This window comes from Canis lupus, chromosome 2, assembly GCF_011100685.1.
Source record: "Canis lupus familiaris isolate Mischka breed German Shepherd chromosome 2, alternate assembly UU_Cfam_GSD_1.0, whole genome shotgun sequence".
Taxonomy (NCBI): domain Eukaryota; kingdom Metazoa; phylum Chordata; class Mammalia; order Carnivora; family Canidae; genus Canis; species Canis lupus.
Window position 1 is genome coordinate 27,379,911 of NC_049223.1, and position 26,130 is coordinate 27,406,040.

Here is a 26,130-nt window from a genome sequence, read left to right on the forward strand (position 1 = left end):
TTGTAATAGGGGCAATATATTTTTTTAAAGATTTATTTATTTATTTATTCATGAGAGAACAGAGAGAGAGAGGCAGAGACAAAAGCAGAGGGAGAAGCAGGCTCCCTGCAGGGAGCCCGACGTGGGACTCCAGGATCACGCCCTGGGCTGAAGGCAGGCACTTTAACTGCTGAGCCACCCAGGCGTCTAGGGGTAATATTTTAATAGCCTTTTTCAGTTAATTTTGGATATTCTTCTTTGATACTGCATCAAAACAATAGCATGGTAGTTTCTTAAACTTTTTTTTTAAGTTATTTTTTTATTACTTTAGAGAGAGAGTATGCACACTCATGCACAAACTGGAGGAAGGGCAGAGGAGGAGAGAGAATCCACAAGCAGACTGTCCACTGAGGGTAGAGCCCAATGCAGGGTTCAGTCCCAGGACCCTGAGGTCATGACCTGAGCTGAAATCAGGAGTCAGTGGCTCAACTGACTGAAGCCCTCAGGCCACGCTGGCATGGTAGTTTCTTAAAGATTTGTTGTGGTGTGGAATCTGAAACCATATCAGTGAACTTTTTAAACTCTATTACCTTATGATCTCTTGATCTTTTACTTTTTTTTTTTTTTAATTTTATTTATTTATTCACGAAAGACACAAAGAGAGAAGCAGAGACATAGGCAGATCCCAGGGCTCTGGGATCGTGACCTGAGCCAAAGGCAGACGCTAAACCACTAAGCCACCCAGATGTCCCTCGATCTTTCACTTTAAGCAGATCTTGTACCCATGCATGATTTTATAGCATCATGTATTGGTCATTTGGAAGATATTCATTCATTTACTGAGTATCCCAAATGGTGACACGTTTTGTTACACAATAGCATAAAATCATATTTATTAATGTTAGCACTTGTTATCAGAAATGTCTTTAAGTTTTGGGAAATACATTGAACTCACAGTAGCTGATGCCAGTTTACCAGATTCAAATTTTTGCTTGCAGCTCAAATTTTATCATTGGCAACAGAATACCTGTCAGTTGTTCTCCTTGACATGACACACTTTGTTTAGTTTTAAAAAAAATGTCTACTAAATATCTAATCTGGAATAATCATGGTTGACTTGTCAGTCATTCTTTCAAATAAAAATGGTGCTCTTTGGAAAAAGGTAGTTCAGCACATAGCTCAAACATTCACACAAGTACTTTGTTTAAGACAACCCCTGTGCAGCAACAGAAATGATTTATTCCTAATCCCATTTCATCACACGGGATGTTAGAAAGATATAGCCCCAAAGATTGAGACTGAATCCCATTAATGATAGTGCTTCATCAGGGATGTTCTCAATGAAATGGGCAGTGACTTTCACTGTGAGTACATGAAGCATACCTAGGTTGCTAGTACAGTTTGGTCTCACCACCCACTGCCTTGACTTGGCTAAGATGCCGGCAGGTTCACCCTGCATTGCTTTTGTGCCATCAAGGCAAGTAACATAGGGAAAAGACCAAAGTTCTTTATCTGTGAACCACCTAAAACCACTGGAATACCACTGGGCTGCTTGTGCCACACTTGGGGAAATGTCATTCTGGCAAGAGCTATCCACACTGGAGCCTTCCTCTCTACCCCCCCATTCACTGCATCCACAGTAGCTGCCCTCCGCCTCCAACAGCCTCCTGAAGGGTCACTTGTGCCTGTTTCCATCTTCCTGGGTATCTGTTTTCACTGTCCATGAACACCTCTCTGTTTACTACTCTTTCCTGGCTTTCCTCCTCACCCTCCTCCTCCCTCTGCTTACTTTTTTCCTTAACCCCTCTGCCTGTCCCCGCAGTAGCTCAAATGCAGGAATTTTCTTCAGGGTGCCTGCTTGGCTTCCTTTCATCCACAGCACGCAGGTTCCAGGAGTTCCATTCTTCCAGCTGCTAACCTTCATGTGGGATGACTCCTGAATCTTAATTTTCATTCCTAATATCTGTCTTAAGTTGTAGATTTTTTTTTTCTGCACAATTCTGTATTTCTGAAGGTTGGTTCTCTCAAAGCCAACATTTTAAAACTAAAGGCAGTATCCTGCCCACCACACCTGCCTGTTATCCTGGGCTGTCTGATAACTGCTGCCCAGGAAGCCCCTGTTTTGATTCTCCTCCACAGTGTCCTTTCAACATGTATCCTTTCCATTCTCACAGCTCTAGCAATAGTTCCCATGATCTCTCACCTAAAGTAATTCCATGACTTCCTCACTGGTCGCCCAGCTGCAGCTTCTCCTGCACATGTTTTTTGCCCGTGGATCACAAACCATACAGGCATCATGAGCACCTGGAGGGCTTGTGACGACAGTGGCAGGTCCTGATTCAGAAGATCTGAGCTAGGGCTAGAGACTTGGCATTTCTACCTGGTTCCCAGGCAATGTCAATGCTGCTCTTCTGGGGGCCACACTTGGAGAATTCTTGTTTTGTACTTTCCACGGGATTATCTTTTTAAATCACAGATTTTCACGGACTAATTCCTAAATAAATGATCTGGTGCTTTTCCACTGCATGCATAAAACCCACCCTCTTCAAGGTGCTTCTAAGATAAGCCCTACCAGTATTTTCCAGCTATGTGTTCCACCCCCACCCCGTTATTCTCTTCTGTCCCACTGTATCCCTCATTGCTGTCTACTCTCAACATTAGCTTGATTAGATGATCATTTCCCAGACATGATACTTTCATGTCCCTCTACCGGCTGGAAATGGCCTTCTCTTCACTCTGAAGTCCTGTTTAATACTTCACTGCCCAAATTGGGGATCACCTCTGGGCATCTCCATCAACTCCCATGATACTTTCTCATGTCTCTTTTGCAGTTCGATTTCTGTTATGATGGGTTCTGCTAGATTGTAACCTAGGTCAAGATTTATGTCTCATTCACACATGTTTACCTAGCACTTAACACAGTACTCAGCGCAGAGGGACAGTAAATGCTAATTTCACATGTAATAAGGGGAGTTTGCTACCTTCAAAAGAATGGTGTTATTATGCTACATTCAGTAGCAGTGAGACTTGATGAAGGAGCCTCTGCAAAGATGTGTAGTCACTTTGGTTACGGCTACTCTGCTAAGGCCAAAGGTTTCAACAGCAAATTGACTTTTCACTGTAATTCTTGAAAGCTATAATCTTTTGGGAATTCCTTCCTTTTTCAGTTTTTAAAGGTTTGTAACAGATACATAGATGTTTCATCTGTCCTTTGGGCATTCACACTGTATGATGGCTTACATTTCAGCAAGATGATGCTTTATATTTGTAGAATTACCATAACACACTCTTTCCTTTCCTTATTAGGGAATTCCGAAATGACTTTCTAGAACTTCTCCGGAGACGCTTTGGTAAGCATCCAGTTATTGTGCATATAATAACGTCATGCTCTTATAACCTGCACAGGACTGATGATATCATATTTTGTTCTTAGGAACTAAGAGAGTCCACAACAACATCGTTTATAATGAATATATCAGCCACCGGGAGCATATCCATATGAATGCCACTCAGTGGGAGACTCTGACTGATTTTACAAAGTGGCTGGGCAGAGAAGGTAAGAATAAGACCAGGATTTGAGTAGTTGTTTCATAGCTCCAGTGCGGGGAGAGAGAATTGTCATAGTTTCTGAGTAAATTTATGGAAACGAGGGTGAGTAGGGCAATTCAAAACAGGTGAGAATACATATAATCTTCTAGGATTGATTTTGTGTGTTACACATGATTATGAGTGGAATGGTTCTTTTGATTGGGCAGAGATGTATCACTGAAATTTCCTCTCATTTGGATTAAGATTTATTGTCAGTCCTTTCCCTCTCTTATCCCCATACTCATTTTACTTTCAGAAACTTTTGTTACAGGAGCTTTTTATTTTATTTTTTTTAAGATTGATTTATTTATTTTAGAGAGAGAGAGAGCGAGCCTGAGCAGTAGGGATCAAGAGGGAATCTCAAGCAGACTCCACACTGAGTGCAGAGCCTGATGGGGGCTCGATCTCATGACCCTGAGATCATGACCTGAGCTGATCAAGAAACCAAGAGTTGGACACTTAACCAACTGGGCCACCCAGGCGCCCCAAGGAGCCTTTTAAAAATTTGTTGCAGCTTTTTCCATTTCTGACCTTCATAGACTGAAGCTCAGGAGAAGAGAGAAGGAAATTTTGTGTCAGTGTATTTCTTATTCAGTGTGTTACTTTATTTCATTTTTTTAAAAAATTATTATTATTATTATTATTTAACATTTTATCTATCTATTCATGACAGAGAGAGAGAGAGAGATACAGGCAGAGGGAGAAGCAGGCTCCTGCACAGGGAACCTGACACGGGACTTGATCCCAGGTCTCCAGGATCACACCCTGGGCCAAAGGCAGTGCTAAACCACTGGGCCACTGGGGCTGCCCAACTTTATTTCATTTTATGGGAAAAATTTCTACTTAGTTAAGTTAGTAGAATATCATGTACTCCTTGGATGTTAAATACTTAGTTAAATAATTACTAAGCAAGATAATACTTCTTCCATGTGTTTCTCTTGCTTAAATAGTTGACTTAACCTAGCTAGTTAAAAACAATACAATTTTTTTCTGTTTAAGGACATAAAATATTTTACTTAAAACCTAAATTTCATCAACCATGAATATGGAAAATTTGTATGTTGCATGAATGTGTGTTTTTGAATGTGTTTGAATGGGTGTATTTGAATGAATAAGCATATGATGCAGAGAGATAGAACACATTTCTATTTACTTTTAGTTTTGATTGAATACGAATTTGTCTTTTTTTTTTTTTTTTTAAGGCTTGTGCAAGGTGGATGAGACTCCAAAAGGCTGGTATATTCAGTATATAGACAGAGACCCAGAAACTATCCGCCGGCAGCTGGAACTAGAGAAAAAAAAGAAGCAGGACCTTGATGATGAGGAAAAAACAGCCAAATTTATTGAAGAACAAGTGAGAAGAGGACTGGAAGGGAAAGAACAGGTGGGTGACAATAACATTCCAGGAAGCAACAGAGAAAGGACTCAAGAAGCAAAATTTTTAAGTGTTGAATTGGGTTTTGTAGGTCTTGTTCCTTAATTAAGAGAAGAAAAAACTGTGGCCAAGTATAAAAGCCCAGGTTTTGGAGTTGAGACAAACCTGGGTTTGTGTGCTAACTGATTGACTCATGATCTTGAAGAGTTTTATACTCTCCTAAACCTCAGTTTCTGTATCTCTGAGGCAGAAGCGATAGCTAATGGGGAAGACATAGCAGATCATACTGCGTGGCTGTAATGAATGTAGTGCTGGAGTTAAAAACAGCGTGAGAGCCTAGAGGGCCAGCATTTGCCCCAGCCTGGGGAGGGTATAGACTGCCTGAAGGTAGATACAACCTCTGGGCTCAAAGAATCAACCCACAAAACCCAGCAAATGGGGGAAAGAGAACATGGTTCAGGTGGTTCAGGTGTTAGCATAACTAGAGTAAGGCATTTATTTTAACAAATATTTATTGGGTTCCCCTTATGTACCAGGCCTTTTTCTAGACACTGGGGATAAGGCAGTAAACAAAAGGTAAAATCCCCCCAACTCATGGTATTTATGTATCAAAAATTATGTGTGTACAGGAAAACATAACTTAGTATATATGTAAAATTACTAGCCATTGAGTATTTTTTAAAACCTTATTGTGGTATAAGATACATGTGATAAAGTGTATGATGTGTGTTAATCTTAGGGTGACAGCTCAGTGAAATTTTACGTATGTACATGCATATGTAGATGAATGGATGGGTAATAGATGGACCAGGACCCTATGTAGTGACCACACAGATCAAGATATAGAAGTTTCTAGGGTCATAGTCATTCCTAACTAAATTCCTCATTCCCAAGAAGGAACCAACGTTCTAATGTACCACTGTTGATTATCTATTAGTGTGTTCTTGAACTTTGTAGAAATGTGATCCTATATTATACTCTCTATCTGGCTGCTTTAACTCAAACAGAACGTTCTTCATGTTCACTGCACCTATCTTCTTTCCTATCAGTGTTTAAGTCTTGTTTTAAATTGATATCTCCTGTTCCATTGTAGAAACATCAGACAGTTTATCCATTCTCCTGTTGAGAAACATGTGGCTTGTTTTCAGTTTTTGGCTATCGTGAATACAGCTATTCTGATCATTAATGTACTTGTCTTATAGACGCTGTTTAGTACAGAGTGACGCAAGAGGTAGCAGGCAAGAGGAAAGTAAAGACCCATTTATTTAAGTTTTTTAAAAGATTTATTTATTTATTCATTCATTCATTCATTCATTCATTCATTCATGAGAGACACGGAGAGAGAGGGAGAGGCATAGGCAGAAGGAGGAGCAGGCTCCCTGTGGGGACACCAATGCAGGACTCAATCCTAGGAACCCGGGCTCACGACCTGAGCTGAAGGCAGACACTCAACCACTGAACCACCCAGGTGCCCCTAAGATACATTTATGAGTCAACTTATATACCATGTCAATTGATCTCCTTGATAAGTGGGTGGGTGCACATGTGTATCACGGTACTACTGTCATATGCGTGCATTCACACAGTCTTTTAGGAGATTTCTGTATTAAAATAAAAACAATGGTTAAACTGCTGTAATTGTCAAATTTAAACTCCTGCCAAAGATTAAAAGCTTTTTATTCTTGAAATTTTCTCACCTTTTTAAAATATAAACCTCTATTTTCTGTAGAGGAAAAATGATGATTTCCTATTATGGAAGTAAAGAAGGATCACATCTTGTACAGAGGAAAGTGGTTTACTTTTTGGAATATTTTTGTTTTGTAACATTTTAGCTTAATTCCATTAAAATCTTCAAGTTAATTCGTACTTTTCAGGTGTGAATAGCATCTCCCCCTAAAAGGCAGGGGAAGTCCTGCTTATTAGTACTTCCTCATTCCACTCTTAGATATTATCAGTTTTTAAAAAGTAATATCATGTCTTTCGCCTTCCTTTGTGGGATCTTAATGGAGAAAAGAAGAGCTCAGTTGTTTCTCAAGAACATTTTTATTAGTAGAAACAATAATTAACATTTATCAAACACTATCACAGGCGTTATGCTAAATGCTTCTTTATATCCTCCTGTTTTACCCTTATGACACCTCTAAATAGGCATATTATTCCTATTTTAAAGACAGAATAATTGAGGCCCAGGGAGAGCAGGAGATTGACAGGCGACAAAGGTAATGGTGTGCAGAGGTGACTGGGTTTTACATTCGGGTCTGAGTCTTAGGCTCTCGATCTTACACTAAACTATCCCCCCCACTATGGAAAGGTTTTGCTTTTTAAAGTAATCTTCTAGCTAAAATTCTTAAGGTTTATTGTTTTATGTTGTATCCTGTTTAAATTGTAGTAGATATAAAAATGTAGATAAACTTCTGCAGTGTAGTACAGAGAAGCTACTTTTTTCCCCTTTAGAATAATTCTCAGTTGAAGAATACTTACGACACATATAACTTTTTTAACTAGGATCTTAATCATTTTAGAACTGCATGTTGGAGCTGTCTTACAATATGGGTAGCAAGTCACAGTTTGGGATTATTGAATATTGTAAGTGCACTGTGAACCAAACCTTCATACTCTCTCTTTTTCTTTTTCTCTTTTTTTTTTTTATTTTTTTTTAAGGAGGCTCCTGTTTTTACAGAGTTAAGCAGAGAAAATGATGAAGAAAAAGGTAGCTTTACTTTTTTCTTCTTTTAATATGGATGATTTTGTATTAGCGCTACCAAAAATTAGCAACATGTTTGCGGACAAGACATGATCTGTCTGGATTGCATTGTTTTTACCACTTTATGAAAAGGTGATAATGAATCAGATAGGATGCCTTCAGCTACAAGTGAAAAAAACAAAAACACAACTAAAATCAGCCTAAATAGTATGTAAATAGTATGTAAATACTTTGCTGTAACAAGAGCCCCAGAGGTTGGGCGCCTCTGGATGCCATGGTATCCTGTCAACAGCTGAATGTGAGGTGGCTGCGGGCACTTTTGGCCATCGTATGCACACCCAGTATTGTCCAGAGGATGACGGGGGCAACTTTTCTGGAGTCCCCGGTGAGCAAGGAAACTTTTCCTATAAGACACTCCTCTGGCCTGCAGACTTCCTTTTGAATGTCACTGACCAGTCTGTATTAGCCTCCAGCTTACGAGCAGTCACTGGGAAAGGAAGTGAGATGATTTTGGTTGGTTTAGAGCAAAAGAACCTTACTGATTACCTCTAGAAGGCTCCCATCTCTTAATCCCATCACTTTGGCCATTAGGTTTTCAACATACGAATTTGAGGGGGATACGAACATTCATACCCTAGCATCCTCCAAGCCATATATGACAGGTATGAACACCTCAACAAAATTGCAATCCTGTCCCCTAGTAAGGGGAGAGGGGGCTATGGAGCCGGAAGTGGCCATGGCTGTCCCCTACAGGTCAATCATGTGTAGATCTTCCCAGCTCTGTGAGCATCCGCCCAGTATTCTTAACTGCAGAAATTTATCATCTCAGGATGGGAGCATTCCAGCTCTCGTTTATTCAAAATGTCCATGAACTTCTATGTGGAGATATTGTGGTATCTTACTGTTAAGTTTTATAATTTTTCTGAAAAAAAAAATACACTTGTGTGTGTGTATATATATGTATGTATGTATGTGTATATATAATGAAATATACATGCAAAAATGTATCATTTCTTTTTCTTCCAGTTACGTTTAATTTGAATAAAGGAGCATGTAGTTCAGCAGCAGCGTCATCCAAATCAAGGTGAGCTACATGGACAGACATCTTAGAACCTGAGAATTGTTGTGAAATGTTGATGACGACATTTTAAAAGCTGTGGTATGGTAAACAGTTTTTTTTCTTCTGGTTGCAATTTTCTTCTTTGTTTCGTTTTTGTTTGATGGTTGTTTTGTTTGTCAGCGACTGTTTGTTTGTTTTTTTTCCTTACTTACCCACAATGGTATGATTCTTCTGAGGCCAGGCACATTTTGATTAAATGTTCCATGTGACAAGGTTTTACTTCTCTGTGAGCCCTTCTCCACAGATTGGTTCTCTCTGTGCTACTGCAGTGCTATTGATTTTTCTCTCACAGCCCACTTACCAAGTTTAAATATGAGCAGGTGTATACAGTTTTTGTTTTGCCTACCATATTGAGATTTTGTGAGAACGGAGACTAGGTCAGTGACCCAACTTCTTAGCCCTGGTACAGTATAAACACACCAATTGGCACTCAGTCATGGCTTCCCTGCTGCATGGTGTAGTAGCAGAACAGGGCTTGACAAAGTTTTTCTGGAAAAGGCCGCATAGTACATATTTCAGACGTTGTTGGCTATGTGTCTTGGTTGCAACCACTTGATTGAGGTCAGAGTGAGAAAGCAGCCATAGACAATATGTAAACAAATGAATGTGCTCTGTTCCAATAAAATCTCACATATAAATACAGGCAGGAGGCCACATTTGGCCCTTGGGTTGGAGTTTGCCAAACCCTGGAATAGCCCATAGTCAGATGCTTCTATTCACTTTTCATGTTCTCTTCTCTTGCACTTCTTATATAGTCTTTCACTAAGTATTTATTCACTGTTTGTGATGTGCATTGTGTCTAGTTTGGTTATAGATATTAAAAAAAAAAAAAGATATTCAGGAAGGTACCATCCTACTGGTACTTCCCAGCACCTACCAGAATTTAGGTTTGAGTTGGCCAATAATTGTTATTTTTCTTAGTATTTTGCATGTTTGTTAAAGACCTCAGTTTTCTTGGTTGATTTATATGCTAGTGTTTCTTTGCACAACTGAATAAGTAGCCAGGAGAAGTGAAGGAAGTAGACAGAGTAGCCATGTATCACTGCTTTGGAATGGCTTGTCAGAGGTCTTCACTTTGATCTAAATGTTTCAGAATTGACACCTGCATTAGATGTCATGAAGGAAATGGTTAATTGGATTCCACATTTGGTATATTCTAAGAAAAAATTCTTTTTCAAAATCTTGGTGTGACATGGTCTGGAAGACAAATTCAAATATATCAAACCTTATGTGCTTCTTAGATCCATACATGTTTCTCACCATTCTCCTTTATTATTGTTATTCTGAAGTGTCTATCAATGTTAAAGTTGATCCCCTTGGCCCCCAAACTCGTCTCCCTTGTATTAGTTTTCTATGGTTGCTGTAACAAATTACCATAAACCAAGTGTCTTTTTTTTTTTTAAAGATTTTATTTTATTTATTTGAGAGAGAGAGAGAGCAGAGTGAGAGAGAGCATAAGCAGGGAGAGGGGCAGAGGGGGAGGGAGAGGAAGACTCTCTGCTGAGCAGGGAGCCCGATATAGGGCTCAGTCTCAGGACCCTAAGATCATGACCTGAACCGAAGGCTAATACTTAACCAACTGAGCCGCCCAGGTGCCCCTAACCAAGTGTCTTGAAACAACAGAAATTTATTCTGTCTCTGAAGGCCAGAAGTCTGAAGTCAGTATCCCTGAGCTGACATCAAGCCATGTGCAGGGCTGCACGTCCTCTAGAGGCTCTGGGAGGATTCCATTCTTTGCCTCTTCCAAGCTCCTGGTGGGGCTGCTGGCATTCCTTAGCTTGTGGCTACAAACTTCAGTTTTCAAAAGCAGTGTCTTCAAATTTCTCTTTGCTTCCTCTTCACATCACCTTCTCTGTGTATCAAATCTGCCTGTTTCCCTCTTAAAAGGATGCGTGTGGTTGCATATAGATCATCTCATCTCAGAATCTATAACTTGGTCTCATTTGCAAAGACCCTTTTCCAGATAAGGTAACTTTTAGGAACTGAGAGGATGAGGACCTATTATCTCTGGGGTCTGCTAGTTAGTCTTCTATCCCCCTAAGCCAGCTCTGATGTTATTAGTAAAAATAGTTTTATTTGACCGACCAAGTTCTGTGACTTCAGTCTCAATATAATAACAGATAAGTAGTGTCACAGATAATACAGTGGAAAGACTCGTCTAAATTTTCTTTTTCTAAGATTATGGCCCACTTTTATACAGGCTCTATTTTCCTGTTGATTTATATAGCTCTTGTATATCTAAAACTCAGAATGAACGAAACGATCTAGATACCAAAAATGGATGCTTTAGATTATATTGAGGCACAAGGACAAGCCCTGCTTCTCCAGTTTTTGGACAAAGATTACCCAGTTTCCATTTCTGTTTTGGGCCTTCTCTTCTTTAATTGCAATAGGATCCACTCCAGTTATTACAAGCAGAACTCTAGGGCTGTTCTAGAAGCAAATGTTCCATTTCCAATCTGTTACTGTTCATTTCTTGTCTTGATTTTAGCCCCATCTTGCCCCTGTCTCAGTTAGTCACTCTCCAATAGAATCTTTGGGGAAGAGGGATGTTATTGTTAGAGCAGCTAGTGTAGGATTAAATATAACATACAGCTGGAACTCCTGGGTGGCTCAGTCGGTTAACTGTCCGACTCTTAAATTCAGCTCAGGTCATGACCTTGGGGTCATAAGATTGAACCCCGCATCAGCTTCCCCACTCAGGGATTCTGCTCGAGGGATTCTCCCTCTTCCTCTGCTTCTCCTTGCTGTGCGCCCATACGTGTAGAAGTGCTCTCTCTCTAAAAAAGAAAAAAATAATAATACTAAGATACAGCTGAAAAAAATTGACTATTTTGCATTTTACTTTTATGTTCATTATTGAGATTGATATTTAATTTTCTGCTCTTAAAATGATTTGTATGTTTTTTGTTTGTTTGTTTTTTTACTCTAGTATCTTTAGGATAGACTATCACTTCTTTTGAAAGCTTGGTAAAATACTGAGCTGATATCTTTTGCAGGTGAGGGTGTACTTTTTACTACTGATTCAGTTTCGTTATGGTCATTAGTTTATCCAACCTTACAATATAATTTTGATTATACAAATTTCAATAATTTATGTAATTTTGATTTTTCTAGAATGTCCTTTTTATCTAGGCTCTCAAATTTGATGTTTTACTAATCTTTTAGAATACCAACTTTTTGTTTTCTTGATATATCACTTCTTTGGTTCTGTCCTTCATAATTTCTTCTGTCAACATTTCTTCTATTCTTCCTTATTCATTTTAACTCTAATACAGTCTTGATACTGTGAGTAGAAGGATCTTTCTAAGTGTCAAGGCCTACCATGTCTGTCTTTCACCTGTAAGGGGTAACTTGTCATTTTTGTTCACGCTGTTGTGTGACCATTGTGATCTGGTGCCTCTCCCGCCACTTGCGCTCCAGCTATGCTAAATTATTTATGCTGTCCAAAGTGAGCTGTGGTGGCTCACCCTTCCTTGTCTTTACGTCTCCTGTCCTCCCCTGTCCTGTTCTGTCGTGAGATCCTGACAGGCTGTCTGTTCATATGTTTATCCCCTTGTCACACTGTGGACATTTGAGAATGCCAAATAAATTTTCTGTACAGGAAACTTTTTCTATTCAGTTTAGTTTTTTTGTGTGTGCTGAAATTTATGTAACAAAGTTTACCATTTCTACCATTCTTAAGTGGACAAGTCAGTGGGTGATAAGTAGCTTCCCATTGCTGTGCAGCTGTCACCATATCCATCTACAGGGCTTGCTCATTAGCCCATCATGCAGCTCTGTCCCCATTAAACACTTAATTCCCCATTTCCTGGTAGTCCCCAGTCCTCAGGAGCCCTTCTTCTAGTTTCTACCTCTCTGAATTGAATGATTCTAGTCTCCTCATAGGAAGGGAAGCATATAGCGATTGCCCTTTTGTGACTGGCTTCTTTCACTCACTTTAACGTCTTCAAGGTTCTTCCAAGGTTGCGGCATGTGTTGGAATGTCCTTCCTTTTCAGGGGTGAATAATATCCTGTTGTATGTATGTTCCACATTTGGTGGATCTCTTCATTGGTCAGTGGACGTTTTCAGTTATCCCCACCTCTGGGCAGTCATGAGCAGTGCTGCTCTGAACACAGTGGTACAGATGGCCTGTTTGGTCCCCACTTTCAGTTCCCTGGGGTGTAGCCCCAGAAGTACCAATGCCAGATTGGGTGACTGCACTGCCTTCCTGTTTGCCACAGTGGCTGTGCCAGTTAGAGCACAGGAGTTCCAGCTTCTCCTTGTCCTTGCCAACACCTACTGCTTGCTGTCTTTTTTTTTATAAGAGCCATCCTCGCAGATGTGAAGTGGTATTTCTTTGTGGTTTCGATTTGTGTTTCCTTAGTGGTTAGTCATGTTAAGCATCTTTCCATGTGCTTTTTGGCTATTTAATGTCTTCTTTGGAGAAATGTCTTTTGCTTATTTTTCTTTAAAGATTTATTTTTATTTGAGCGAGAGAGAGAGAGCAAGTGGGAGGGGCAGAGGGAGAAAGAGAGAGAATCTCAAGCAGAGTCTACCCTGAGCACAGAATGTGGTGTGGGGCTCGATCCCATGATTGTGATCTGAGCTGAAGCCAAGAGTTGGATGCCTCACTTTTGCTTATTTTTTAATTGGGTCGGTTGTTTGTTTGTCTTAATATTTTATTTATTTATTAGAGAGAGAGCAAGAACAAAGGGAGGGGCAGAGGGAAAGAGAGAAGCAGACTCCCTACTCAGCAGGGAGCTTGATGCTGGGCTCGACCCCAGGACCCTGAGACCATGACCTGAGCCAAAGTCAGAACCGACTGAGCCACCTGGGTTGTTTGTTTTTTATGCAGCTTAGTCTTAAGAAAAGTATCTAATAGCCTTGAGTAAACTCATGTTTCTAGGGTGAGACAAATAGCGAACTACTGAAGTAATTTATTAAGGCATTCTAGGAACCCTTGTTGAAAAAATTCGAGGAATTAATGGAGAATGTGAAGAGAAAGCAGAAAAATAAGCAAATATTTTTCTAAAAAGTGGAGAAAAATCTTCAGAAAACAGTAGCAAGCTTTTCCTGCTGGTTTTAGTAGGAAGTAGTTGGTTTGCAAACATACAAGGAGGTAGTGGTGATCACTGGACCCCAAGTACCCACTCAGTCATCACTCCCCATTTGCTAGGGTTGTTACTCATCCCTCTTATATAGCGTAGTGTGGTTGATTGTGATCTGGAATTAGTTCTAAGTTTGGTAGATTCCTAGCTAAAAGTACTTTTCAATCTAAAGAATTTTCTTTTTAAACAGTAAATTGAAGAGTTCATCTCTATATGAACTTAATCCGTTCAGAACCAAATCTGTATTACTTACAGTTGTCATAAACCTGGGGGATTTGTGTGGTAACAGAGTCAGAACCTAGATATTCAGAGGATTGAATTATGTAAATTTCAGAAGGGCAGATGTAAAACCTTACCAGTTAGGTGAAGGAAGAATAGCCACTCTGAAGACCAAGTGGGGGAATTCTGACCTGTACCCCCCTTGTATAGAAAAGAAGTCAGGATTATAGTGATTCCAGGCTGAATGGGAATCCATAGAGTAATCTGGCTGCCAGTAAATCTAATGCTATCTTTAAGTGCCTTAAAAAAAAGTCCAAATAGGGGTGGCTCAGTCCGTTAAAAGCCTCTGACCGTGATCTTGGAGAGATCAGGAGATTGAGCCCTGCATCTGGTTCTGTGCTGGGCGGAGAGCCTGCTTAAGATTCTCTCCCCCTCTCCCTCTGCCCCTGCTCCATCTTCCTCCATTCACGCTTTCTCTCTCTCTCAAAAAAAAAAAAGTCCCAAGTAGTAATTCCATTGTTTTTCTGTTAATCACATTTATTTCCTTGGTTATCTTCATGGTAGCTTCATGCATATATTTATCCTTTGTTCATCTTTTGCAAATATGATCATCTAAGTGATTATACTGATATTTATTTAGTCATCAAATATTAATTGAACATGTATTTTATGTGAGTCGCCAGATGACTCACTTTACAGGAAAAAATAAGTATATACAAATACGTACACATGATTATTTGTACAAATCATATATGTAAATGATTATAATAAGGTGGAATATGATACATACTACCAGGTGCTATGGCAGTTCAAACCCTCATGAAGGATGGATCTTAAAGAACTGGAACAAACAGGTAAATGCAGAGATCGTTCTAGGTATAAAAGAGGCACATGCAAATTTGCAAAGGCATGAAACCTGAAACATGGCATGGCTCAGTCAATAATAATTCTTTTTTTTTTTAATAATAATTCTTATTCAGAATGGCTGGTATATATATATATATATATATATATATATATATATAGTTAGATAGCATTCTTGCACCAGTGGTGACAATTGTATACCACGCTAAAAAAGTTAGAATTTACACTGTCAATTTTAGGCATTTGGGAGCAACCAGAAATTAAGTGACAATGTGAAATTGCTTTTGAAAAATAGAACTGACAGTAATGCGCTAGATTTCTTTGCAAACCTCTTATTTAATCCTTGCGGTTGAGCTCTGAGTTGAGTCACATTGTTATCCTCATTTATGGATGAGGAACTGAAGAAAAGTTAATCGCTCAAGGTCAGAAGCAGAAGTCTCCTTAAGCCCTGACCTACCTAACTAACCCTGAAGCCAGTGCTGTCAGCACCTTGCTGTACTGCTTGTAGTTGGCATGAGTGAGGGGGTGAGGAGAAGGGAGAGGGTGTTCAGGCAGGAAAGGTTCTATGTTCTTGCGGTGCTTAGGGACCTGCAAGGCATAAGGATGGGTCCTCTGTTGTTTCGACTAATCTGTTGTACATTAATCATGTAACAAATTTCATCTGTACTGTTATCCTGCACATTAGAAAGCCTTCTTCTGTGCATAGTTTTGGTTAATGAGCGTGACTCTTCTTTTTACCAGTTCCTTGGGACCGAGCGCATTGAATGCCATCGGGAATGCAGCATCAGTTAAACGAAAAGAATCTTCCCGGAGCTCGGCTCAGTCAAAAGAAAAGAAAAAAAAGAAATCTGCCCTCGACGAAATCATGGAGGTATAGTTTACGAGCTGCTTATCGACGTTTTAGCAGTTAGAGGAAAGGCATAATTCAAACTAAGGAAAGTTAAATAGTCTCCTAGTGCTTGGATTAATGTAAAGTCAGAAAATGTATACAGACTAGGTTAGTGGGAGGGAGTCTGGATGCAGTTCCATCTGAGCAGAGTTGGAACCCCTTGTCACAGGTTTATTTTCCTTCCTTGAGTGCTGCCTTCAGAACTCTCCATGTGTTCATGGTCACAGACTTTGGTGGTCCATGAAGCTAGAAATGAAACCCTTGTTCCCCTTCTGTGGCTCTGTGAAATTGGCATCCTCCGTGGATTCCTCCCACCAACCTGTGCTCTCCTCTTGCCTCTGACTTCCACGGGCCACCTCCTAGCCAGCAAGAGGAAGGTGTGACGTATTTTGAATTTGACTTAACCTAATGGCTAAGCCTATATGATGAATCCTTGAAAACCTGTGATTTAGAATCGAGGACCATTCTTTGGCTCTAAATCTATGTACACATTAAGAGCAGTTCTAAATCTTCCTCTCTCTGTTTCCACACATAGCCTTATCATTTATGAAGTAAGTAGGAAGGATAAGGACAGGCAAAAAGAAATGGATATAAGAACTGACTTGTTTTTCCTGTAATATCATTTCCTCTAGTCTCCCCAACCCTCTCCTCATTTCTGAAGGGATAGAGACAGCTGTTTGGTGTTCCCCATTACTGGGTGCTCTTACAAGGCCGAGTGGTCTAACCCGTATAGAGTATAATATGAAATATGTACACTAGAAGGTGTGGTCACTCCATCACTGAGCAAATACTGAGTGGCTCTTCTGTGCCGGGCATTGTGTGAGGTCCCATGTTGTTGTAGCAGGGAGAAACCTATGTGTCACGGGGCTTTCAGTCTGGTAAGAGAGGTGTTCCCCAAACAAGTGAACCAGTGAGTAAGTTATTACAAAATGCCAAGTGCTAGGGGTACCTAAGGGCAGGCCATGGGGGATAGCTTGTGAAGAGGTACCAAGGCAGGAAAGGTCTTGAGTTCAGCATCTGAAGGAAAGATCCACATGGCTGGAGCATGGCGATCACAAGAGTAAATGCCATTTGCAGTTTGATAGAAAAGTAGAAACATCTTAGACGTCTCGATAGGCCACGACAGGGAGTCCCTGAATCTAATTCAAAGTAAAATGGGAAGCCAGATCTGCCCCCTACCTTTGTAAAATCTGCTAAATTTAGAATGTTCTTTGTTACTATTGGAAAGCTGGAGAAATTTAAATGGAATTTATTATCAACCAAAGGATCATGGTGGTTTGATCCATTGAAACTTGGTACTTAGGGTTCACTTAAGGCCTCTGAGAAAGAAAAAAGTGTAAAATAGCACCTCTCCCGCCAGACAGCACTCTTTTCTTTGGACACCCTTTTGCTTATATCTCATTATGTTTTTCTTGCCCTACATTCACAAGATTTATTATCCTTCTCAAACAGAGAAGCCCCTTTTTGCCCTCAGACTGCAAAATTAATTATAAGTGTGTTTTTACCACATGAAAATGTTGGCGGGTTTTCCAGCTTGTAACAGGCACATGGGGGGAAGCAGGGAGAGGGTGTTATAGCACTGGCATGTGGCCTTGCACGGTCAACTAAATAGAGGTTGCTCATGTTTATTTTCTTGATCAGTTGACATGCTTTATCATATAATTTTGTAAATCCAAGTGGGTGTGGGTTTTTTTTTTTTTTTTAAGATTTTATTTATTTATTCATGAGAGACACACACAGAGGGAGAGGCCAGGCTCCATGCAGGGAGCCCGACGTGGGACTCGATCCCGGGTCTCCAGGGTCATGCCCTGGACCGAAGGCAGCGCTAAATCACTGAGCCACCCAGGCTGCCCGTGTGTGTTTTTTTTTTAAAGATTGGTTATTTATTTATTTATTTATTTATTTATTTATTATTTTTATTGGAGTTCAATTGCCAACATATAGCATAACACCCAGTGCTCATCCCATCAAGTGCCCCCCTCAGTGCCCGTCACCCAGTCACCCCACCCACCTCCCTTTCCACCACCCCTTGTTCATTTCCCAGAGTAAGGAGTCTCTCATCCCCTCAAGTGCCCACCTTAGTGCCCGTCACCCAGTCATTCCACCCACCTCCCTTTCCACCACCCCTTCCTTGTTTGTTTCCCAGAGTTACGAGTCTCTCATGTTCTGTCTCCCTTTCTGATATTCCCCACTCATTTTTTCTCCGTTCCCCTTTATTCCCTTTCACTATTTTTTATATTCCCCCAAATGAATGAGACCATATAATGTTTGTCCTTCTCCGATTGACTTATTTCACTCAGCATCATACCCTCCAGTTCCATCCATGTCGAAGCAAATGGTGCGTATTCATCATTTCTAATGGCTGAGGAATATTCCATTGTATACATAAACCACATCTTCTTTATCCATTCATCTTTCGATGGACACCGAGGCTCCTTCCACAGTTTGGCTATTGTGGACATTGCTGCTAGAAACATCGGAGTGCAGGTGTCCCGGCGTTTCATTGCATCTGTATAAAGATTTTATTTTTAAGTGGTCTCTACACTCAACGTGGAACTCAAACCCACAACCCCAAGATCAAGAGTCACACATTCTACCAACTGATCCAAATGTGTGCGCCCCTCCCCAAAGTGTTTTTTTTTTCTTTTAATCAAAAATTAATTGCAAAAAGTGTTTATTTGTATTTGTCAGAGCTTGTAAATTCCATGTATCTCTTTTTGAGGTATACGTTTTATGCTATTCTTTTGCTACATAGAATGGTATTTGAAATAATTGGAGGATTTTAAAGAGCGGATTCTATGAATGTCTTCTGTGTTCTACAGATTGAAGAGGAAAAGAAAAGAACTGCCCGAATAGACCACTGGCTACAGCCGGTAGGTACTCAGCTGGAGCTTCTTAAGTCCTGAATGCTTTTAAAAAAGTGAATAATGTAAAGAGCATTTGGGATAAATGACTGAGTTTCTCAAATATACTTAAATTGTATGGATATATAACTTTCATGACTTTTCTTTTTATCTGATCTTAACTGATCAGTTGCACCTGTATTGGAGAATTACTTCACCTTTACAGGCTGGTCAGATTTCTTGAGTTTAATGTCAGACTTGTTTGTGGACATCTTGAATTTAAGCCTGGAATTATTTCCAATTTTTGCCCTAAGACAAGGGTTGTGTTTTCAGAAATGGGACTGAAAGGTGAAATTGTGAATGTCAAAGTTAATTGTTTTCAACTTATAGCTTATTGAACTTGAAATCTCTCTTTAGGTACTTTGTCAAAAAAGCCAGTTTTAATTTTACAAACATCAAGTAAAGCTTTGTATTTTATCGTGTATTTATTATTGTTGTTATTCTAAGCTAATAATTTTAAAACAAAAAATTTTAAAAAGTATTACTTCTTGATGCTTTGTCTTGAACTTAGATGTAAAGTTTTCATAAGACGCTCAGGGTGTCTTCATTAAAGCTCCTGAAAGAAGCTGGTTTGATCAATAATAGGAGACTGAAAAGTAGTGAGAGTGTGTCATTTAGATCATTTTGATTCGGAAAGTAAGATTAATAATAACCTTGAAGGTCAAGAAGTCCCACATTCTCAATCACATTTTCATTGTCCTGCTTCTTCTAAGCTTGAAAATAATTTTGCTTCCATATCTTAGTTTGTGGTCTTCTACATGGGAGGCATTTCTTTCCTGAAAACCGCAAGTTGGTATCCCCTGAGACTCTATTATGTTGTAAAAAAAAAAAAAAAGAAAAAAGTTAAAAATTCCCAGGTTTTGAGGGACTGGGCACAATTTCTGGAGCTTGCTTTCCAGCGTAGATTACATTTGCTGTTTCCTGTGTACCTTTTTGGCCACGACAGTTTTATGCCTGAGCTCAGTGTATCCCAAACTTCCTGTACATTTGCTTTTTGTTGCTGGCGGCACCAGCTAGGTCAAGGTGGGGGGCCTTGTCGCACATTCCTTACGCCCAGGTAAATGCAGAGTCGTTTAGAGTCTGTGATGTTCCAGAAAACCCATGGCCATGAGAAGGATCAGGAAGCAAGTTAGCTAATGTGAAAATACTTGCTGTGTTAAATAGGGAATGAGTCCTCTTATGTCAATCCTATAAGGTAATTCCTGTTATAATTCCCATTTTATAGGTAAGAAAAGAGGCATAAAGCATTTGAGTAATTTCCTGAAGGCCATAAGTAAGCACTGAGTCAGGATCTCCCTGGCAATCTGATTCTGTAAGGTTGTGATTTCAACTGGTCAACAGTACTGCTTCCTGGAATGTGTCAGGCCCCCTGATTCCCCATCTCTGAGTACAGATTTAGTCAAGATTAGTAAAGGGGGGGTCTGAAGGGAGGAAACCACCCATGTTTTGTTTTGTTTTCTCCATTCCAGTAGCTAGGATTTGAAATTTTTTTTTAAGATTTTATTTATTTATTTCAGAGAGAGAGAGTGCACAAGCAGGGGGAGGGGCAGAGGGAGAAGCAGGCTCCCTGCTGAGCAGAGAACCCAATGCAGGGCCCCATCCCAGGACCCCAATATCATGATGTGAGCTGAAGGCAGATGCTTCACTGACTGAGCCCCACAGGAGTCCCACTTAGCATTGAATATTAATAGTTTGATTATTGTTTATGAAAGTGTAATCAAGAATTTTGCTGAAAGCAGTCATTCTTACCGTAGAGAAATTCACAAATTCTTAGAAAAGTGTTTTTTCCAGGTTAGATATTTTACTACTTTTACTATCCAGTCTCCTGTAGTGAAATGCATATTTTCACCATCCTCCTGGGTGATTCTGATGTGCCCTTCATTGGTTTAAAGGAAAAAGAAAACCAAAAGAAAAAAAGAAAGAAAGAAATCATTACAAGTTTTAATTAGTCCAAAAATTTTCTTCCCACTGATAATACTTTCAGTTATGTTCTATGTTTGATAATTCTCTCATAATAAATTATTCCTGTTTTTTTTCCTGGTTCCCTTCTACAGTGTGTATTACAGTAAAAGTGAGGATCATCCAACAGTTGCTCTGATGACCCTGTGTGTCACTTACGTTGAAATGGTCAATATGTTTTTTTTTTTTTAAATGGTCAATATGTTTGTTAAAATAACCAGCAGTCCACACAGATAGATTGGAGAGCTTTATGTTTAAACTCAGAAAAGAAATACTTTGAACAGATCTATTGCATGAGCTAGTGTCAGTAAGCCCAATGATGTAATGAGTTAGCTCCAAATAATGAGCGTGTACCCATGAGGGCCTTTGAGAAACTTAGCCCGGAAATACTCTGGCTAAATCAGAGTTTGGCATTAGTTGGCTTCATTTAGAAAGTCTTAGATTATTGGGCAACCCCTCTTGGGTCACCCCCCTTTTTAGGAGCTTAGTACTATCACTCAGTAAATTTTGCTTTGTTATCACTTAATAAATCTTGCTTTGCTGCCCAGTAGGGGGAAAAAAAAACAAAACCTTAGATTCTTAGAGACTTAAGAATAAGACCATTCACGTTTTCTCTTAAATACGTTTTTCTGCTATAATATATCCTCCCCCCAAATCCTTACTGAATTTTGATTCATAATATTTTTAGACTGGCTTACTGTGACCATCTAGTACCTGTGTTACATTCACTTGAAGTAACAAATACAGAATCACTACAGTGACTGTAGCATTAAGTCGGGATTGAATTTTCATGATCAGCCGTTAGCTCATCTAAATCAGGAAAATGATGATAAAGAACCAAACTCAGAATGCATTAATATGAAATAAGCCCAGATTTCTCTCCCATTTGAGAATTAGATGTTCAGAAGAACGATACTTTTAGCCGAAGCTAATCTGGGAAAATCCAGTCTGTATCAAAAATTCAGAGTAACATAATGAGAAAAGAACATTGTGGAAAATGTCATGCGTGAGCTCAAAGACTCAGTTCCTTGCGATTCCCAGTGAGACTTGCCATCGAGTTTTTATCAGCAGCGAACACCAGCAGTGTAATATCTTCGGCCCTTTTCACTTCCTTGAATGAAGAGAGAGAAAGAAGTTATTTGTGAAAGACATGGATTCATAGGGTCGAGATTGGCAAATAAAAGTCCTAGATTTCAAGAGACCTTCAGTGTCGAAATCAGCCTTGAGGCAGGCACTGTCTTCCCTCTTGGTAGTCATGTTGAATAAAGGGAGAAAGAAGAAATAAAAGATCAGTACGGGAATGCTCTGCCTAATCAGGAAGGCTTAGAACTCCAGAATTTTCTATTTAGCAGAGCAGTTTACGTTTTGGCCGTGATTCTTGGTGAACGTGATTTAAAGCGAAGGGGTAAACCCGAAAAGATGATTTAGGTCTTTTCCTTTCATCTTTATTTTCTCGTTGTTGTTATTTTCTAGGAAATCATCGTGAAAATTATAACCAAAAAACTTGGAGAGAAATATCATAAGAAAAAGGGTGTTGTTAAGGTAAGGACGGGAGGCTGGGAATGGAATTTGTGAAGAGCTGGTGGCTCGCGGAGTCAAGCCACTTTGGTGTCCCTGAAAAATCAAATCCTCAGGGCGGGAGACTTGTGTCTGAGGTGCCCGATGGTTCATGAAAGGAAAGTGAATTCATAATTGTTGGGAAAATGATTCATTTCACAACAACATAGTTTATATTTAATTTTGGTGCTTCCTTACTGGAGCAAACAGTATGTATGAAATCCCAATGGTGCAGCTTAAACTCGCTCACTCACTGTGATGCCTTGCCAGTCAGTGAGACGCAGCCTCTTTGTTAACCATGGGGAGTATGATTAAGTCCCCAGAGTTCCAAGGACGACTCCCTTGTTGTGTTTTGCCTGAGAGACTTCTAGCTGCCCTAGGATTTTAAAATTTAAAAATCTACGCTCCAGTCCTCACTGCCATTCCTAAATCATTCCATTCCGGCGCCCGGCATTGTGCATGCACAAATGCCCTTCTGTTGTACTTGAAGCTCGGCATTCTTCCTCTCACTGTATTTGCTGAAGTTGTATTGTAAGATCACCAACCAGTCTTTTTATTCTTTACAGATGAAAACCTTTGCTAAGTCTTGAATTGAATTCTTTATTAGGAAGCATAGAATCACTATATCGTATACCCGAAACTAATAGAACACTGTGTATTAACCCTGCTGGAATTTAAATTTAAAAACATAATAAGGGGATCCCTGGGTGGCTCAGTGGTTTGGCGCCTGCCTTTGGCCCAGGGCGCGATCCTGGAGTCCCGGGATCGAGTCCCGCGTCGGGCTCCTGGCATGAAGCCTGCTTCTCCCTCTGCCTGTGTCTCTGCCTCTCTCTCTATGTCTATCATGAATAAATAAATAAATAAATCTTAAAAAAAATAAAATAAAAATGTAATACATTTTTTTTTAAATTAAAAAGCACAGAATGAGAAGTCGTATATGGAATCTATAAAATAGTGTCATTTATAGCAGGAGTTGCTCTTACCTTTTGACTGGAATTTCATTTGTTTTCATCTTAACCTATTTCTGTCCTTTGAAATTTGTGTGCACTTATTTCTGCTATTATAAAAGTGTTGATTTCACATGACAGGAAGTAATTGACAAATATACAGCTGTTGTAAAGATGATTGACTCTGGAGACAAGCTGAAACTTGACCAGACTCATTTAGAAACAGTAATTCCAGCACCAGGTAAATCTTTTTGCAGACCATTTAATGTCTATGCTATTAAATTGGTGATTCCATCCTTAAAACCAGGGTTTCTCAACACTACCTAACAGTTATAGACATGGATTTCCTTTCTAGAAATTTGTAGGTGCCAGTAGAACTGATGTGCTTCATTTCAGGCGACACGATAGTTTACCAGTCCTCTGTGAAAGCTCTTTTGTGGCGTGAATAAATTTCCCCTTCCTGGAATCCTTTTTTTTTTTTCCTGAAGCAAAACACAAACTCATAAGGAAAAAAATATCAGTCATACTCTGGTTGTTATTAATATATTTCTTTGGCTACCTAAGATGGTAAAATCAAATTCAGTATTGTTTTGCTTTTTCTCTTCCTTAATTGTCTTTATCATTTAAGTACTTCTAAATATCTAGTATGAATGCTACCTTGTTTAGGTGGTTTGCCTCTGACCTGAAGCCTTCATAACGGTATCATCGCTGGCACTAGTGGTAGTGTTAGTCTGTGTAAAACTTCCACTTATCAGATCCTTTATTCTTTCCTCCTAAAATAAAACTCATTTTATGGCTTAAAAAAAATTTTGTTTTCAGCTTTAGTGAGATATAATTGACATTCAAAAAGCTGCACTTGTATAAAGTATACAGTTTGATCAGTTTTAACCCATGAATACTCTTGCAAAACCATCCCTACGATGGAGCTTACCAGTGTACCCATCACCTCCCTCCCCCTCCCAGTGTTATCACTGCCCTTTATCATCCTTCCTTGCCACCCCTCCACTCTTGCCTCCCATGTCCCCCGGGGCAACCACTTGTGTACTTTCCATCACTATAGAAAAGTTTGTATCTGTCTAGAATTTTATATGAATGAAATCATAACCTGTGTCCTGATTTTTGGCCTGGCATCTTTCATTAAGCGCAATTATTTTGGATCCCTGCATGTTGTCACGTCATGTGTAGCTTCTTTCTGTTGTGAAGTAGGGTTTCACTGTATGGATGTACCACTTTTCATTTAGTCACCTTTTGATAGACACTTCAGTTGGTTACAGTTTTTTGACTGTTACAAGTAAAACTTCCAAGAACATTCACACACAAGTCTTTATATGGACATAGGGTTTCTTTTCTATGGGGAAAATACTTAGAATGGCTCACTCAAGGCAGGATATGTTTGACTTTTTATGAAACTGCCAAACCATCCTGTGATTTTTAAAAAGAGGCAAAGTGAGGCGCCTGGGTAGCTCAATTGGTTAAGTGTCTGACTCTTGATTTTGGCTCAGGTCATGATCTCAGGGTCCTGAGATCAAGCCCTGCATCAGGCTCCATGCTTAAGATTTTCCATCTCCCTCTGCCACTCTCCCCTCTCCCCTCTGCTCACACACCTCTCTCTCTCTCTTTAAAGTAAGCTAATTTTTCTTTTCTGATTATTTCTGGACCCTAAGTACCTTCTACTCATTGCAATCTAAGGCTAAAATGTATCCCTTTGACAAGTGAAAAAAAACATGAGGATTCCTATAACATTACAGTCCCAAAGGCACCTACAGACTCTCCTTTAGAATATTAGAGTTCTAAAAGGATTAAGGACTTTTAAGAGGGTGTCATTCAGTGTAACTGCACTTTGCTGTAACAAGGTAGAAGAAAAAAGTGAACATTTCTTTGCGTTCAGTGTGATATTCTCTTCTACTGCAGGAAAAAGAATTCTTGTTTTAAATGGAGGCTACAGAGGAAATGAAGGCACCTTAGAATCCATCAATGAGAAGACTTTCTCAGCTACAATAATCATTGAAACTGTACGTACATTTACACAAAGAATTTCTAAATGCTTTAAAAAGATGCCATAGGTCCTTTTCATTGGGTTGGTCTTTGTTTTATTTTAGAGTCTGGGTTTTTTTGTTTGTCTTCTCTCCTATATGGAAATCTGTAAGCTTAGTTTTTGTAATGACTCTGCCCTTGTAAAGTATTTCGTTTCCGGATTTCAAAAGAAATGCATGTGTGCCTTAGTCCACGCGAGCTGCTGTAACAGAATGCCATAGACTGGGTGGCTTAGAAGCAAATCTGGTTTTCACAGGTCTGAGGGCTGGAAGTCCCAAGAACAAGGCACTGGCAGATTTAGTGTCTGCTGAGGGCCTGCTTCCTGGCTCCTGTGTCCTCACATGATGGAAGCGACAAAGGAGCTCTCCGGGGTCTTTATAAGGGCACCAGTACATTCATGCGGGCCCCACCCCCACAACCCCATCACTCCCCAAAGGCCCCACCACCAAATACGGTCCCATTACGGGCGTTAGGTGACAGCCATGAATTCTATGGGGGTGGGGGGAACGGACGACACACTCAGTCTACAGCAATATTCATTGTGTAAAACCTGAAAAGGTCAATTGAATACAAATAACTTTAAAAATTTCCCATAATCCCCTGGCCAGATAACTCCCTTTAGTATTTTGACCTGTTCCTTTCCAGTCTGTATTTTATAAAATTGTATGCGGTATGTTCAGTTTCACATCTCAACTTTTTTCCTCACATGTAATATAAAACTCAATCTGGCATGAGTGGGGATTATAGAGGCAGAATTAATGGAGGAAGAGCCCTTATTTTGAAGAGTCCTTCCCTTCTTTCATAAAGGGCTAAAGGTAGTGGAGTCAATAAAGTAATTTAAGGAAATCTGATGTGCAAGTGCTTGCTGCAGAGCGGATGGCTCACGGACAGGTCTGCGAG

General features: G+C 39.7%; 1 protein-coding gene across 1 annotated transcript in view; it reads left to right on the plus strand.

Annotated features, from left to right (window-relative positions):
- KIN (Kin17 DNA and RNA binding protein) overlaps positions 1-26,130 on the plus strand; it is a 35,530-nt gene that overhangs the window by 6,606 nt on the left and 2,794 nt on the right. Inside the window, exons 3-12 of the mRNA XM_038530165.1 lie at positions 3,286-3,329; positions 3,413-3,535; positions 4,770-4,951; positions 7,604-7,652; positions 8,673-8,730; positions 15,683-15,812; positions 18,653-18,703; positions 22,166-22,234; positions 23,338-23,437; positions 25,108-25,208. Coding sequence (XP_038386093.1) covers positions 3,286-3,329; positions 3,413-3,535; positions 4,770-4,951; positions 7,604-7,652; positions 8,673-8,730; positions 15,683-15,812; positions 18,653-18,703; positions 22,166-22,234; positions 23,338-23,437; positions 25,108-25,208 — 907 coding nt within the window. The remainder of the gene's footprint in view (positions 1-3,285; positions 3,330-3,412; positions 3,536-4,769; positions 4,952-7,603; positions 7,653-8,672; positions 8,731-15,682; positions 15,813-18,652; positions 18,704-22,165; positions 22,235-23,337; positions 23,438-25,107; positions 25,209-26,130) is intronic.